Source organism: Notothenia rossii, assembly GCF_949606895.1.
Source record: "Notothenia rossii genome assembly, chromosome: 7".
Taxonomy (NCBI): domain Eukaryota; kingdom Metazoa; phylum Chordata; class Actinopteri; order Perciformes; family Nototheniidae; genus Notothenia; species Notothenia rossii.
Window position 1 is genome coordinate 35,748,716 of NC_136905.1, and position 17,793 is coordinate 35,766,508.

At 40.5% G+C, this 17,793-nt stretch overlaps 1 protein-coding gene across 2 annotated transcripts in view; it reads left to right on the top strand.

The window, feature by feature from the left end:
• Positions 1–3,507: 3,507 nt before the first annotated feature.
• hace1 (HECT domain and ankyrin repeat containing E3 ubiquitin protein ligase 1) overlaps positions 3,508–17,793 on the top strand; it is a 31,915-nt gene continuing 17,629 nt past the window's right edge. The window contains exons 1-15 of one of the 2 annotated variants that reach the window (XM_079641102.1): positions 3,508–3,832; positions 4,404–4,458; positions 4,699–4,788; positions 6,246–6,350; positions 9,725–9,800; positions 9,916–10,047; positions 10,745–10,827; positions 11,944–12,040; positions 12,134–12,235; positions 12,730–12,836; positions 13,359–13,509; positions 14,400–14,474; positions 15,707–16,038; positions 17,286–17,354; positions 17,498–17,585. In XM_079641102.1, the coding sequence (XP_079497228.1) occupies positions 3,745–3,832; positions 4,404–4,458; positions 4,699–4,788; positions 6,246–6,350; positions 9,725–9,800; positions 9,916–10,047; positions 10,745–10,827; positions 11,944–12,040; positions 12,134–12,235; positions 12,730–12,836; positions 13,359–13,509; positions 14,400–14,474; positions 15,707–16,038; positions 17,286–17,354; positions 17,498–17,585 (1,650 nt within the window). In that variant the 5' untranslated portion in view covers positions 3,508–3,744. The remainder of the gene's footprint in view (positions 3,833–4,403; positions 4,459–4,698; positions 4,789–6,245; positions 6,351–9,724; positions 9,801–9,915; positions 10,048–10,744; positions 10,828–11,943; positions 12,041–12,133; positions 12,236–12,729; positions 12,837–13,358; positions 13,510–14,399; positions 14,475–15,706; positions 16,039–17,285; positions 17,355–17,497; positions 17,586–17,793) is intronic. The other variant, XM_079641103.1, reaches the window with a different exon arrangement.

Sequence of the window (17,793 nt, forward strand, 5' to 3'; positions counted from 1 at the left end):
TATAAGGGTCTCTAATTTTATGTATATGACGAATTGCTTGCTGTTTGCATATTCGTTTTGCCAATAATTTAGTGGACCTCAGGCCTGTTTCATAATAGCTTTGTTTCATATATCTGTTCCTTTTCTCGACTTCATCCAGTAATAGATCATTTATCTCTGCCTTCACCAACTCTATTTGATCCAATACCATTGCATCCTCCGTAGTCTGATGTTCCCTCTCCAATTCTCTTAGTTTTTCCGTACACTTTCCAAATGTATCTGATTTAACCTTTCTCACATATGCTGTTTCCGCTATCAACCTCCCCCTAATGACCACCTTCATGGCATCCCAAAATATTGTTGGGTCGACTGATCCTTTGTCGTTCTCTTCTACATATCTCTGAATTTCTGCCTTAATCCTAATCTTTCTCTGTTCACAGTTTAATAGTCCTACATTAAGTCTCCAGGCTGTATTTAGTCTCCTACTATTAAGACACATTTCTAAATATAATGGATTATGGTCTGACAGGTCTGCCCCTCCTATCCTACATTCCTTCACTCTGTATATATCAGTCTTATTCATAAGAAAGTAATCTATCCTTATATGGACTTTATGTGCTTCTGAGTAATGAGTGTAATCCCTTTCCTGTAGGTGTAACTCTCTCCATATGTCAATCATCCCCATCTCACCTAATAACAAGTTTACACATCTAGATAACTGTGATTTGGTTCTTTTGAGACTAGCCGTGTCTATATTATGGTTCAAGACCACATTAAAATCTCACCCAGAGATTAAGATTCCCTCCGACTCAGCAGCTATAATATCAAACAAAGATTTAAAAAAATATTTATCGCTTTCAGGAGGGGCATAAACATTTATCAATGTTATAGGCTCATTTTCTATTCTGCCCTTCACTATAATGTACCTTTCTTCCTTCCTTCCTTGTCCCTGATTTCCTTATCATAATCAAATTGGATTTTGTTTGATATTAACGTTGCAACTCCCCTTCTGTGACCTTCTTTATAGGAGCTGTAATATGAGTGTCTATAACCATATCTCTTTAATTTCACATGTTCCAAACATGTTAAATGAGTCTCTTGGAGGAATATAATTTGCACATTTTCCTTTTTCAACTTTGTCATAACCTTTTCTCTCTTCTTTGGTATGTTAAGACCATTCACATTTAGCGACAGTATCTTAGTGTTAACCTTAACCATTTATGTGTATTGGTAGGTTATTCTTCTGGTATGCTCCCTCGAAGCTCTGGGCTAAACAGTCGTTAACAAAACATACATAAACATAAAACAAAAAAGGCTTCCATGGAGTTCTAACATCCCCAATTCCCCATTGGTGGGTGCAGGGGAAATCCTCTTGTAAGAGGGCCAATCTCTAGACTTGAGACTATACCCAATTCGTGGGGTTACGTGCTGCATGTCCAACATTAACACTGGCCTACCTCTCTCCGTTGGTATCCAATACAATACAAAAAAAAGCCTGTATATTTCTTCAATCCTCATTGAAAGTTATTCAAGCAAAACAGTCCTACACTTTCCATTTTTGCAGCATTTCTCTCGCTCGGCACGCTGAGTCGTGTCTTCCTTCCTTTCCCCTGACTCGTTGCCAGACCGGTTGCGCCCTCCACAGGTGCGGTGGCTCCGCCTGGTACTTCCATCTTGAGTCTCCTCTCCCTCATGTCCCTGGCGGCGTCTATGGCTTCGTCATATATATATGGCGTCGTCACTTCGCCTTCCCAATAAATGCGTATTTTAGCGAGTGGTATCTGGAAACGTATTCCTTTGTCCTTCAATACCTTCTTGATGCCCAGATATGACTTTCTTTTCTGGACCACTGCGGTTGCATAGTCGTGGTCAAAGAATATGCGTTTGCCCCATACACAAATTTTCTTCTGCCATGCTTTCTTAAGAATGACTTATTTCGTGTCGAATTGCAGGAAATTGGCCACTATTGACCTGAGGGTAGCGGTCGGAGGTGGCTTTTGAGCGAGGGCTCTGTGCGCTCTTTGAATTTTGAGATTAATAACGTTACCCTCCTGTAGCTCCAGCTCAGTGCTTAGGAGTTGCTCCACGTATTTGGTAACCGACTCCCCCTCTGTTTCCTCTGGCACCCAGAATATTCGGATATTATTCCTCCTTGATCTTCCTTCAAGGTCTACCCTTTTTTCCTGTATCTGGTGCGTCTGATTCGACATTTCAATCATTGTTTCTTTCGCCTCTGACTGCCACTCCTCTAGCTCTGCTATGCGCGCCTCGGTCATGTGTGTTTTCTGTGTCTGTAGTTCACCATTATTCTCTGTAAACTTTCGCTCTATTTCCTCCCGAAGATTAGCGATTTCCTCCTTCATTTCACTTTTTAGTTTGTCTTTAAAATGTGTTAGGTCTTGTCGCAGCTCCTGTTTGAGTTCTTTTATTTCTTTGGAGATAGTTGCCAGCCCGGCTCGCAGTGTCTCGGAATGGCCCGTCTCCGTCATTTTAGCTTCTTCGTCCTTGTGTCCGTTGTTTTCTTGCTTCGAGTTTTCTGTCACTCCTGGTTGATCTTTCGCTGTTTCTCGTTTTCTGTTATTTGTTCGGCTACTTCGTCTGATCCCTCTCCTCATTTCCTGGTTTTAGGTATCGAGTTGAGCATTTATGAGGGTTTATTTTGTTCAACTTGCGAGAGGTAGAAGATAGTGTTGCTACTCACGTCGCAATCTTCCGGAAGTGCAGATTGATGCTTTTAACTTCCATATTTAAAAAAAATATCCTCCCGGGGAGCATGCCCCTGGACCCCCCTAGAGGAGGTTTGGTCCACGGTGTTTACATGCTTATTTATACAATATGTGTGCTTATGCTAACATCATAAGACAAAAGTTGGTTCCGTGTTTTGTGTAGTGAGAACGCGCTAGAGTGAGGGGGGGCCCCCAAGCCAAAGCTCGCTTAGGGCCCCCAAAAGTCTAGGGCCGGCCTTGCTTAGCACCCATGGTGTCTCGCGCAGAGATACCACAGCTCCTTCCTTCCTGCAGACTATATAACCACCACGGCACACTATAGACTATTACAATCTTGTGCAAGATACACTCTTGCATTCTACTTTTGTTCTGCTGCTTCACTCAGCATAGTGCAATAATCACTTTTTTGTGCAAAATGTACATTATATACAATATAACTAAAAATATATAAAATACATTAACCATGCTAGCTTTAAAAATACATGGATTTACACGTAGGATGGCTCCAAGAATCCCAGTGGGATAGTGGGGAGTTTTCTTCAATTACAGATTAAGGGTCCTGATTAATAAAATATAGCCTACTACATGAAAGGGAGTGAATGATGAAAAACAAAGCCTGGCCCTTGAATAGTTGGCATTACGGCATATCATCTTGATCTTTCACCTGCCCCCTGACGTTTGACCATCATTTAAAACATAATAATAAAAAGATGTTGATTACATATACAATTTAGATTTTGCCAATAATCTGCAAAAATGCTCACTTTAAGCCATGGAAACTAGGCTACATCACCCACACCGCATAGCGTGTAAACGTCATCACAACAGGAAGTCTGGGCAGTAGGGTTGTGGAGCAGCAGAGCAGTGTGGTAGGAGCAAAGAAGAGTTGTAAATCAAAGGTTGGTGAGGGAACGGTTCCCTTCTGCCCATGGCGCCCATGGACGACGCCCAGGAACAACACCCCCCCCACTAGGACGACATACATTCGACGGGCAAGGCTTTGTTCCCCCGGTTCCTCTAGCTGGACGGTTAACATATAATGGAACGGGCGATGGAGCAGCTCAACGTACAGCTTAGCCGGCTGACCCGCTCCCTCCGCCGGGCCAGGACGGTGGAACTCCCGGAAGGTACAGGATGCTAACGGCTTTAGCTAGCACAGAGGAGCTGACAGTGTAAACAGAGAGAGTGAGAGGTGACAGCACCCTGCCTCTGTCTGTCACTGAGTTCATTACACAGCAAGTAGGGGACATAACTGACATGTCTGTGTCATAGACTGTATATAAAAAGGTCTGTATGCAGTGTATGACTTTTGGCTTTGGCAGCCTAGCATACAGGAGCAGCCTCAAGGGTCAGTGTTATGTTTGACAGCACCAAGTAATGGTGATGAATATAAAGTACACTTTACAAAAGTGTACTACTACAACAAAAGTTACTGGAATGTTCTTATCTGTGCTGTTAAAAAAGCACAAAGCAAACTCGCACATTATCTCTAAGGTGTTTACCAATACATTATATAGTATACACTTAATGTAACAGTATTCTGGAATGTATGACCAAGGCATACTTTATTAAACTCCTAGGGAAATTCATTTTTTACTCTGTTATTAAAATAAAAATAACGAATGGTTGGGGGTTTGGTTTCTTCTTCTTATGTTCAAGTCTAATAGTGTTATTCATCCTCTGTTCCTCCCCCCACAGACAATGAGACTGCCGTGTACACACTCATGCCGATGGTCATGGCTGACCAGTACAGGTAAGACAGAATCAGATTTATTGCTAAGTAGGTTTAAAGATACGAGGAATTTGCCTCAGTGTACATGGTGCATACACAAACACAGTTAAAGAAGATAACAAGTAGGTTTTAGCATAAACACACACTGATCTCAGAGCTAGAGGAAGAAAACATGTATCGAGGCTGGCTTCGCTGCTTGTTCTGTTTCATATTGTTGTTTCATTAGGAAGTCATTAACTTGTTCCTTCCTCTCTCCTAAAGGTCAGTGTCAGAGTTGCTGCTCAACTCCAAGTTTGATGTGAACTATGCCTTTGGTCGAGTGAAGAGGAGTCTGCTACACATCGCTGCCAAGTAAGATATACTCACTCTGGTCTTATTTAATAGGAAGTACACCCTTGAAGTCTGCCAGTACCCTCCTTCCTGTCCAGCAGATAAACAAAAATTGCAAGAAGATGTGTGTGGTGCAGCCTCGTGCCAAAGTAGTATATGAAAACACAGAAGTCCCAATGAGAGGTAGACCAGCCAATATTAGCCTACTGCAGATATGTGGGTATGGGTTTGCACATCGACTGAGCTGATGTTGAAACTAGGGTCTGCCTTGGATAAGTTGTCTTTGAGAGACTTTTTGCAGTTGACATTCAAACTTGAAAATGTCCCACTCAGTGTTTTGTGTGTGGTTGGTGCATCATTAGGTTTTTACCATGGATGACTAACGAAAAGTGGATTGGTTATAACTGAACATTAATAGTATAGCACCTAGGGTTGCCCTCGACTTAGTATTTTTCAAGTCGAACAGTAGTCGTCAATTCGTTTATGAAGTATTATGAATATTAATAATATTTATTTATAATTTTTCACAAAATGTTTTTAGTTCAAGGGCTGAGAAAGATTGTATAAGCAACATCACAATTTGTTGTGCTACAAATTGAATGTAATTTAACACTGTAATAATGAGCCTTTGAAATATAAAAGAAAAAAGTCAGAGCGCACAGACGAAGCAGTCCGCCTTTCAGTGGAAAAAACAGCAGGACAAATGATCATTTTACCAACGCTGTAAAATGCATTATCTCTTTGATTTACACACGGCATCTATTGCACGTCTGTCCGTCCTGGGAGAGGGATCCCTCCTCTGTTGCTCTCCCTGAGGTTTCTCCCATGTTCCCCTTTAAACTGTGGGTTTTCTCCGGAAGTTTTTCCTTGTACGATGTGAGGGTCTAAGGACAGAGGGTGTTGTTTTCTCATACTGATATTCTGAACAAACTGTGCTGTTGTATTTGCTGTAAAGTGTCTCTACTGTAGGCTATTTTTATTATATGTACAGCACTTTGCCTCGACCAAAAATCGTTTGAAAATGTGATATATAAATAAAACTTGATTTGATTTGATCATTTAAAAAAATAAAAAAATAATTTATATTTATATAAATTAATAAGATAAACAATACACACCAAATAAAATGGCAACACGCAAAAATATGCGTGTTGACAAAAATACCAATGCACATTAAGCCCTCATCACTGAATGAAAACGTACGTTTCTTTTTTCTGTGGTCAGAATTATTATCTATCATAGGTTTATATATTTATATAAGGCTGGGCTATTGCCTTATTTACTGCTACTGCTGCTCAAATATACTTTTGGAATCATTCAAATCCACATTTAATTTTTTGGTTCAGGGTATATATTATAATTTGGTTGAGTAAAAAAATAAAATAATGAACACATTGATGTGTCAGATATTGAGAGGGGGGATTTTTGTGCATTCAGGACAGAAGTGTTTTCAGCTGCTCTGACGCTCTCTCTCTCAGCTGTGGCTCAGTGGAGTGTCTGGTTCTGCTGCTGAAGAGAGGGGCCAACCCAAACTACCAGGACATCTCCGGCTGTACCCCCCTGCACCTCGCTGCTAGGAACGGGTAAGAAAATCAACATACATTGAACCTGTTTAAATGTTTGTGCTGTGTTCAGTTTTAATGTACTTCATTACATTTCACCACTGAAACAGAGTGACTTTAGGTTATTAACCCTTAAGAGTCCCCGGGGCCATTTTTCAGCCATTCGGGTTTTCATGTTCATGCCATTTTGGCTGTGTTGAATGAATATTGCTCAAACTTGCCAGAGGATATTCTTTTTTAGTTGTATATTGAATTGTCGTCTCAGTTTTTTAAATTAGCCTAAAATGGCTAAGCTACACAAAAACCGACACATTAGTTCCTAGCGGCAAAAAATGCCCCATTGAAAACCATTGAAAATGCTTTTTTTGACCCCACATTTATCTTATCATAAACTCTTGATTTCCTTTATGTTAAGATTTCATTTTGAGCTTCAAGCTTTCAATTTTCAATTTTTACATTTGTCTACAAGATGGCGATAATTTTAACCCTTTGAAGCCTGCAGCAAAATGTCACACTTTTTACTGTTTTCTGCTTGCTACTGAAATGATATAGTGTGTCACTTTTGATGTTGGATAATGGGGGGGGGGGGGGGGGGGGTGTGTGTGTGTGTGTGTGTGTGTGTGTGTGTGTGTGTGTGTGTGTGTGTGTGTGTGTGTGTGTGTGTGTGTGTGTGTGTGTGTGTGTGTGTGTGTGTGTGTGTGTGTGTGTGTGTGTGTGTGTGTGTGTGTGTGTGTGTGTCCAACTTCAAAAGACTTTTCTCTTAGAGGGCCACACTGCGTAATAATCTAATTCAATAATAAAAACAATGAGTTTTGGTTCTCGCTCAGGTTGTTTATACAGGTGCACTGCAGCCATGGTTATAAGTATTACTATCAGTGCAGGAGTAGTCTTTTTGGAGATGGCAAGGCAATACAGCACACAGGATGCTCTGGACATCAACATGCACTCTGATTGCGAGGATGGCTCCTCATCCTCCTCCGTGGACTCTGAGGCTGACACAGAAGAGGCCTCAGAGTCCACGGAGGACGCCTCAGAGGTGGGAACAGACCAGCTAGAGTCCAACTCAGACTCATCTGAAACTGAGAGCGGAGGGGAATTGGAGGAAGCAGCTGCAGGATGGACTTCAAAAAATGGAAAAGTGTTTTAGTCTCCCACAAACACTGAGACGCTCCGCTACGTCCCAGCAGCCAGAAGTTTGATCCCAGGACCAACACACTATGCTGTCGCCCGAATCAGTGACCCGGCATCCAGCTTTGCACTGCTGCTGACAGATGACATCCTGCAGCATATTGTGTCCATGACAAACCTGCATGGGAGACGGTCAATTGCAGAGTGGCGAGATATGGACACAGAGGAACTGCAGGCTTACGTGGGGCTGCTCATTTTGGCCGGTGTTTACAGGTCAAAAAATGAATCGACCCTCAGCCTCTGGAGTGAGAAATCGGGACAGCGCATTTTCCGAGCCACGATTTCCCACAAGAGGTTTCACTAAATCAGCCAAACACTGCGGTTTGACGAAAAGCTATCCCGACCGCGGGGCCGTGATGACAAGCTGGCTGCCTTCCGCAAAGTCTGGGATATGTGGACGCACCGCCTGCCGATGCTGTTCAGCCCATTCAGCGACGTCTGCGTGGATGAACAGCTCGTCCCCTTCAGAGGCAGGTGCAGCTTCAAGCAGTACATGCCAAAAAAGCCGGCCAAATACAGTATAAACATTTGGGCAAACTGTGATGTAAAATCATCCTACGCCTGGAGACTGCAGGTGACATACAGGCAAAGCAGCTGGCAGTCGTCCTGAAGTCGGCCAGGGGATGAGGGTGGTCCTGGAGATGACAGAGGGGCTCCAGGGACACATCATTAGCTGTGACCATTTGTTCACGTCCTTCGCTCTGGCTGAGGAGCTGCTCAGGAGAAAACTGGCCCTGGTTGGCACAATTCGCCGAAACAAGCCTGAGCTTCCCGATATTTTTCTCCAGGCAAGAGCGAGAGCGATCCTCTCCTCCATCTTTGCCTTTACGAAGACCCACACACTGGTCTCTTACATCCCTCGACGGGGCGGGAATGTGCTGCTTCTAAGCACGAAACACCCCAGTCCAGACGTAAGCGACGAAATGAAGAGAAAGCCAGTCATAATCAAAGACTACAACCGATGCAAAGGAGGTGTCGACAACCTTGATAAGGTAGTTGCCATTAGGCATCAGTTACGCACACATGTATTCTTACTCTTATATTCTTGTCTGAAATATATGTAGGTTTTTTTCAAATGAGCATTTTCCTATAAAATAATTAATATTTGCATCATGAGAGAAAATGCTTGGATTCAAATTGTCTTGTTTTATGTTTTTGTTAGGTTGTTGCCATATGCAAGGACCACAGTTTGTCAATTTGCAGCCCCTGCTTGACCTGAGCTGGACTCTCACAGCCAGACACACAGTGTTCATTCAATGTTCATCTTTGTAAAATAAATCTTTTTCTGGTTCAAAATGATCTTGTATTATTCATTTTTCGTCAGGCTGGAGTAGTTTTAAAAGACAGACTCTTTGAAAATGGGAGAAAATATGAATATATCATAATTTTATGGCAGTTTTTGTGAGGGTGGCATTTTCTGGCTTTGGGAACACGAGTGTGAGTTTTTGTTTAAATCTGACACTGCAAAAAAAATAACAATGCATTCAAATTGATTTTGCTACCAACCTAGTGACCTAATAATAACAATAATCAAATATTCCATGAAATATATTTTTGGAAAATTATTCTAGTTTTTTGTTCTTTTCAATAAAAAAACGGTGGAGTTTTTTCAACAAACTGGCATTTAAAGGGTTGAAATCCCCAAAATATAATTCATATTTCATATGTGTATGTCAGGCTGGAGTAGTTTTAAAAGACTGACTCTTTGAAAGTGGGAAAAAATATGAATATATCATATTTTTATAGCAGTTTTTGTGAAGGTGGCAATTTTGGCCTTAGGAACACGAGTGTGAGTTTTTGTTTAAACCTAAGTGCAAAAAAAATAACAATGCATTCAAATTAATTTTGCTGCCTATCATTGACCAATCTAGGGACCTAAAAATAACAATAATCAAATATTCCTTGAAATATATTTTTTGAAAATTATTCTAGTTTTTTGTTTTTTTCACTAAAAAAACTGTGGAGTTTTTTCAACAAACTGGCATTTAAAGGGTTAAAATCCCCCAAATATAATTAATATTTCAAACGTGGATGTCAGGCTGGAGTAGTTTTAAAAGACTGACTCTTTGAAAGTGGAAATAAATATGAATATATCATATTTTTATAGCAGTTTTTGTGAAGGTGGGATTTTATGGCCTTAGGAACAAATACGTTTGTTTTTTTAAGGGACTCTTTTAAACTAACACTTCCCTCCACTCTTTCCTCAGCCAGAAGAAGTGTATGGGCAAACTTCTGGAATTTAATGCTGATGTCAACATCTGCAACAATGAGGGACTAACCGCTGTAAGTGTCCCCTGGCTGCTCATATTGTATTGAATATCATTGTAATCCTTGCTAATCGAATGGTTGTAGTGTTACCTGCAGTCATAATGACTGTCCGTGTGACGCTGTGCTGCAGATCCATTGGCTGGCGGTCAACGGGAGGACGGAGCTGCTCCATGATCTGGTGCAGCACGTCACCAACGTGGACGTGGAGGACGCCATGGGGCAGACAGCTCTACACGTGGCCTGTCAGAACGGACACAAAACTGTGAGCCAATTAGAAAACATCTTAATTATGAAATACCAGTGTCGCCACCATTCACTTTACCTCAGTGTGGTTGCTTGTTAGGCTCCTAGGCCTTTAGGGTCTGTGCTGTAAGGGCATTACGGGATGTGTTTAACAAGTAGTGGTATTGCTACTCGGCCCCTGTAAGGTCACGGTAGGAAATACATTAATTTTCCGCCTTTGTGTTGCTTCACTGTTTGATCCATATTTCTTCGGACCCACTGAAATCAAGAATAGTGATGCCTTACTGTGGTTTAGGAGCTCATCAAAATGATGTTCTCAGTCAGAGTGCAAATTAAAGATTTCTGCAAGTAGAGGTTGTTTTTCAAGATATCTAAAACGTTGTGTTTTTAGTAAGGATTATAATGCAGATATACAGAATATTAACTCTGTATTTCAAAAGCTATGTTGTGGATACTTGAAACAGAAAGCACAATACACATTATTTGGACAGATCTGCTGTCCAGAAATATTAAAATATACCAGATTTCCTGATAACCTTGTAACCCTTTTATCATTTATCCATTACATGTTGGGTTTACAGAAACTCAAGATAGTTTCTGTAAAATCTTCAAAATTATTATCAAAGACATTTTCGTTGAGTGTTTTTCAACTCCGTTTGTGTTATCTAATTATCCAGTACGCTTCCAGTATGATGAGTGTGTGTTGTGTCTGGTAGACGGTGTTGTGTCTTCTGGACAGTGGAGCCGACATCAACCGGCCCAACGTCTCCGGAGCCACGCCTCTTTACTTCGCCTGCAGGTGATGTCATCCGCCATGTCATTTTTAGACCTTGCTACATATTATCCTGCAACACTATTATTGATTGAATTGCTTCCACTAAGAAAAAGTAGTCTGTTCCAGTAGCAATAGATGGAACTGTGCCAACGTAATTTAAAATGACAGCAACACTGATCAAAGTTTATTTTCCATGAACCTGTCTTTAAACACTGCCAGTAATGTGTTTTGGGCCACTGTTAATTCTACCGGACTTCTTTCTGCAGATTGATATGTCTGGATATGTTCCTATGATCCTACTGTTCTTAGCATAGACAAATAGCAGCACATCCAAATTGGCAAATCACAATCAAGTATTCAACTAAGATTTGAAATAACCCTAACTCATGGTGCGGTCCCACCCACTTGTCTTACTCCACCTTATCTTCACTGTTCACTAGCAGATATGCACTGAAGCATGAAGACTTCCAACACTTTTAGAGAGAGGCTTGGCTTTCACTGGATTTAAATCACATGTCAGACTATTATATACTCAGAAATGGTTGCCAGTCCAACATTTTCCATGCATGGTAGATTTCTAATATGTTCTGTTGGTTGCTGCAACACCACCCTTCCACTATACTTAATGAATGTATGTAAAAGTGCCTTGTGAGTGCACCACTCTGATCCACTGTACAATCAGTCTTCTTTTAGATTTTTCACACTAGGGGTGCAGGAACTTTTTCATAGAAATGCATCATACAGTGTCTATATATTTTTTGAGTTGAACCAATTTATAGGATATGACTGACAATGGGCACAGTGGCAGTTAGGTAGTTTGACAGTTATACGTTTCTGTCTGCATTCGTTTTGGTACTGGCAGTTGCAAAGCAACAGTAACAGTTTCCCTATAGCTATGTAAGAAAAAAGTAGGCCTCTAAAAAGATACACTAACATCCACTCTGCATATGTGCCACTTCTTGAATGTAGCCAACGCAGAGTTTTAAATAAGTCGGACTTCAGCATGTTTTCCAGTAAAAAATTGCCAATTTACCGGATGACAGAAACAATGATTGTATTGTGACCTGTCCAATGATATTCTTAAATACCTTAAATTGATTTTTTACTAGTTTACTTATCCATTACTGTGTTTTCCTTTAGCCATGGCCAGAGAGACACGGCGCAGATCCTGCTCTCTCGTGGAGCCAAATACCTCGCTGACAAGAATGGAGTTACCCCTATGGATCTCTGTGTGCAGGTGAGGGCACCGCCTCATGCATTTTACACTCTTCCCTGTTAGTGTCGTGTTGTTCCAGTCATGCACTTACTGTCCCCCCTCGTGTGTGTTCAGGGTGGATATGGGGAGACCTGTGAGATCCTCATCCAGCACCACAGCAGACTCTTCCAGACCCTCATACAGATGACACAAAATGAGGAAATGAAAGAGAGCATGGTAAGACACGCTTTTACTATCCATTCAATGATAAGCCCCTCTACACGCATTGGTGTGTGTGTGTGTGTGTGTGTGTGTGTGTGTGTGTGTGTGTGTGTGTGTGTGTGTGTGTGTGTGTGTGTGTGTGTGTGTGTGTGTGTGTGTGTGTGTGTGTGTGTGTGTGTGTGTGTGTGTGTGTGTGTGTGTGTGTGTGTGTGTGTGTGTGTGTGTGTGTGTGTGTGTGTGTGTGTGTGTGTGTGTGTGTGTGTGTGTGTGTGTGTGTGTGTGTGTGTGTGTAAGTTTTTACTTGTGAGGACCAAGTGTTGAGGAACAACCTGTTTTGTGAGGACATCTTGGGTTGTCAATACAAAATAATGTTGCTTAAGGTTTCATTTTCAGCCAAAGTCTTCATAAAAATTGTAATTATGGAAATTGGTGTGATGTGAATGTTGCTTTGGATAAACGTGTCAGCTAAATAAAATGTAAAAAAAAAAATGGTGCGTATGGGTGTGTAGCTCCGGCAGGTTCTGGAGTATGTCTCTCAGCAGAGTGACAGTCATTACCAGACGATTCTGACCAGTCTTGCTGAAGTGGCTACCACCAATGGACATAAGCTTCTCAGGTATAATTGTACATATTGGATTCACTTATTTGTTTTTGTTTCTTTTTTTTGGGTTGCATTTGTATTGTTCTCAGTTAACTTAATTTCTAATTTCTTAAACCCATACATAAACAGAAATATATAAAAACAACAATCTGTGGTTCCCATCAACTTATTCCATAATGCTTGTGATGTAAATACAGATTTAACCAACTGCAGATATTAGATTATTGAACAGTTTTCTGTATTGTCTCTGTTGGTTCCAACTGATGTCTTATTGCTTTAGTTTGTAATAGAGGAACAAAGATGTTTAAAGATCTTCTCACAAATACGTGCTCTCCCTTTTATCCAGTTGAATTAGAGTAAAATATACTCCTCTTCATCACTCACTGCAGGCACATGAGACAATTACATACTGTATGACCAACATATAATCATGCCTCCCTGCATTGTACTCTGTGTCAGTGTGCTTGGTTTCATGTATCTGCATTAAACATGGATTGTGGCTAAGATGGAGCTCCTCTTCACTCTCTCCACCCTCAGCCTTTCCAGCAGTTATGAGGCTCAGATGAAGAGTCTGCTGAGAATCGTTCGTATTTTCTGCCATGTGTTCCTCCTGGGGCCTTCATCACCAAACAATGGCAATGATATGGGCTACAACGGCAACAAGACCCCTCGCAGCCAGGTGTTTAAGGTGAGTCGAGCTGTATGCAAATGCTACTGATCTGGATGGGCTGTGAGAGCACTATGCAGGAGCTGAGATGGAGGTAATATTATGCTCTGTGTTCTTGCAAAAGTTTGAGGATAAAACTCCAACAACAACAAAATAATCATTTAATTGCATCAAAACTAATATTTTTAAATAATACTTTTATAATTATGATTTTCTTAATGATTTACTCTTGGATATTTAATTATAAAACGCATCGTAAAAATATAATTGTACTTTTTTTTGTTCCCACTATATATCAGAATCAGAATATATATATTCTAGACTAATGCTGGCTTCAGCAGGCCGAATTGGCACCATGCATTCAAAACAATATATATTTTTTTTTGCAGTTCCTGTTAACTTTTGATACAAAATAACACTAACAATATTTTTACAGATAAACATTGGAGGCAACAACAATTTCGTATTGATCTTATCCTTTTTGCACAATGGAATGTAACGCCCTGTGTTAGTCATGTATCTTTATGAAACGTAACCATTATCAAAATGTTTATTTACATTTTCTTTTACCCAAATATGAGTATTTAGTATCTGCCAGCCTATTTTCCGGCTTTTGAAATTAAAGTGAAACAAACGATACTGTGAGAGTAGCCAAGAAACGAGCTAGAAGACTCCAAACATTCCTGACAATGCATTGTGGCTTTGTTTCTACATGTGCTGGAAGTCATTTGCCTATGCTGATATAAAAGCATTTGTAACAGCAGCTTCAAAGCATAAATGAGTGGGGTTTGAACATGTTTTGCTTTGGCAAGTCCTGGTGGCAGTATCACAATCAATGGCAAATAATCGTACTGACCTGACTGTATCCTCTGAACTGAAGCAGCACCATGAATTGACTCCGTTGGTTGCAGATGATTACGAGGCAGATGGAGGTGGAGACCGTACAAAAAGATGAATGTCCCTGGACAGGTTCTGCTTTCTTTGATGTGAGCCATGGATATTTTCATCTTTTGCAATTAATCACAAACCTCTGCATGTCAATAACATTGACATGTTGACATTTGGGAAGTATGATCTCTGGAACCCTGTATTCCCTTAATCCTACTCACTATGGTCAGTTAGCTGGGTTTGCCTTCCATCTGTCCCTGAATGAACATCTGACGGATGATTTACTCTGATGTATAATAACCTGTTTGAAGATGATTGGCACTGTTGCATGTTGGTGGGTTTGAACACTTAAGGTGGGGCAATATGGTTCAAATATTCTGTTGCATTACAGTATACAACAGTATATTGCATGATTGGCACACATGATTTTGTTCACTATAACTAAATATGTTTACATCAGAACATACATCTATTAAGGTCTTTCCAATCCTGTGAATGTAATCTAGTTCTGCTCAAAGATTTCCCACACTGCCTACACTGACCTGACACAACAGAAATATCCCACGTGAAAAGGAATTATATGCTAAGAAATGTATGACTTTCCTCTACAGCACGTGGTTCCACATCCATTTGCTAACTGCCAGTTCTCATAAAAAACATATTTTATTGAAAAAAAAGAGGACTATAATACAATGAATACATTTGTTTTTTACTGCTGATGTGGATGATGCTATAAATACACTTTCTAAGAGATTCTGCCGGTACCTAAAAACCCTCCTTATCATGCAGGTTTTTAAAGGGTTTGTTCACCCAAGTAACAACAGAACATCCAGCCATTCAGATAGGGGTGGTTTTGAGACCACATAAAACCTCCTGTCCGTTAGATACCGGCCTCGAACAAATACAGTGAAGATGGCAAGTTTTCATAGGGACTATTTCTTCGATAGAAGATAGTTCCAAAGAACTAAATACCATAGAATATGGACTATGCAAAGGGGAAAAAACCTATTCGGAAACAAGATTTTCTTGTTTTTAATTGTCAGTTTAAGGGCGTTGCAAACAAACAAAACATCTGTTCATTATGCTGATATGGAGACAAGTATCTCATATCCTGAATAAAATGTATGTTGTCCAAAGAGGTAAGTAAGGAATTTTTTTTTGTAATTTTTATAAACCATACTAATAAAACCAACTTCTATGCTGCTTTAGTCAGAACTTTCTCTGGAGCTTTTTCTTCTTTAAAATGAGTCCCAACAGCTTGAAAATCTCTGAATGTAAAACCTCTTGTAAGTGTCTTCAGGGATCTCTTACCTCGTGTGTCTCTCCACAGCCGATGGAGCTGCTGTGGCACTCCCTGGACGAGTGGCTGGTGCTTATCTCCACAGAGCTGGACAGGAACAGGAAGAACCCGTCTTCTTCCTCCTCCAGCAGCGAGATAGCCTCTCTACTCCTCAAACAGCGGGAGGCGGAGCACTCAGGCTCCACGCCCTTGCTGCCCTCGCTGCCCTCGCTGCCCTCGCTGCCCTCGCTGCTCGACCCTCAGACGGGGATGGAGACGGAGGTGTACGCGGACGGGGAGGACGTTATCTCCATGACAGCCAGCCGCCTCAGCGCCGTGATCCAGGCATTCTACATGTGCTGCTCCTGTCAGATGCCACAAGGGTCAGCCTCCACCTGTCAGCCCTCATATCTTATCAATATACGGAGGAAAATGACATGTTGGTACTGCGTGTCTGTAGGAGTTCTGAAGCTGCGTCTAGATCACAGCTGATACTAACCCTCTCCATGTGAAATCATCCTTATCTTTTTGGGGCTCACCTGCTCATTAGTGTACTCAAGTATTGTACTCCACTACATTTATCTGACAGCTTTCATTAATAGTAACTTTTCAGATTAAGATGATTAGCTAGAACAAAATACAAGTCTACTGATAAATAAACATAATATCCAGGAGCAGTATTTATCAAGTAATTATAATAAGCTTCACCTTTTAATGCAGTAATTAAATATATATGTTTCTGAAACGGAGTACTTTTACTCTTAGTACTGTAAGTATATTTTGATGCCAACACTGTTGAATGCAGGACTTTTACTTGCAACAGAGTATTTTGAAATGCTTTATTGAGTAGTGCTACTTTTATTCAAGTAATAAATTGGAGTACTTCTTCCACTGCTGCGCCTGCTACAAACATACTCACCAGTGCTAATGCTACATTACTTCATACTGCTCTCACATTCCTCTATTACTATTCAAATGAAGGATACTTGCTGCTTATCCATAGGTCAAGTGTACTTGTGCAATGAGGCCAGAGGCCAGTCAATAACAACAATTATATTTATCCAAATGAAAGGAATTATCATTAAAAGGCCTATAACTACTATATTTATATATTTCACTGATATTGCAATTGCGATATGATCCCTGATATTAGAGGGATTGATCATATTTGCGTTATCAATATCGTTGAAAAATATCAGGTGTGATTTAAAATAAAAAATGTTGCTGTACCAAACAAATTCGGTTAGATATTTTGGCCACAATACTTTCAGAAGTGTATTTCAATACATCTGTAGCATTTAACATCGTGCTTCCTTTGATTTGAATATGTCAGTAGTCCTTATTGAGATATACATACCATTTAGATTATTTTGCAGCCCTAGCTATAACTCACAACTATGACCTATACAAGTCAGAAATATTGACCCTGGACTTAACGACGTACAAATCAGATATTCTACTGCAATCTTTTAAAATTAGAATACGGTCGACAGACACCATTACTCAGTTATAAAATATATGTATTTGTAAATGCCTAAACAGATTCTGTGGTTGAGATTGTGCTGTCTGACTCACTTCCATTCTCACTTCCTCTCCCTCACTCTCCTCCTCCCTCTCTCTCCTCATGCAGAATGACGTCCCCTCGCTTCATAGAGTTTGTTTGCAAACATGGCGAGGTGCTCAAGTGTTTTGTAACCAGGTGAGTGCCACACTTCAGCCTCCCTCTCAGCAGCACCTACAGACTTGATCCAGAAACCTCTTTCCTTTTACCTTGAGGCCACTTGTATCACTTCCCATGTCCTCCTCCTCCCCCTGTTGCTCCTTCTGTCTCCTCTCCATCAGGAATCCAAAGATCATCTTTAACCACTTCCATTTCCTCCTGGAGTGTCCAGAGTTGATGTCACGCTTCATGCATATCATAAAGGGCCAGGTAAGACGGGGCAGAATATTTCATTAAATGTGTTGAGGGATTTATGGAAGCACATTTGCCCTGTATTTATTAAAGAATATAGATAGCAGCTGTAGTTCTACTTTTTTCACAATACAATATTCATTTTTATTTTCAAATGTGAGTTTCTTTACAAATCGAATATATATTTGAATTTAAAATATTCATAGACAGCCACTATGACCCAGTA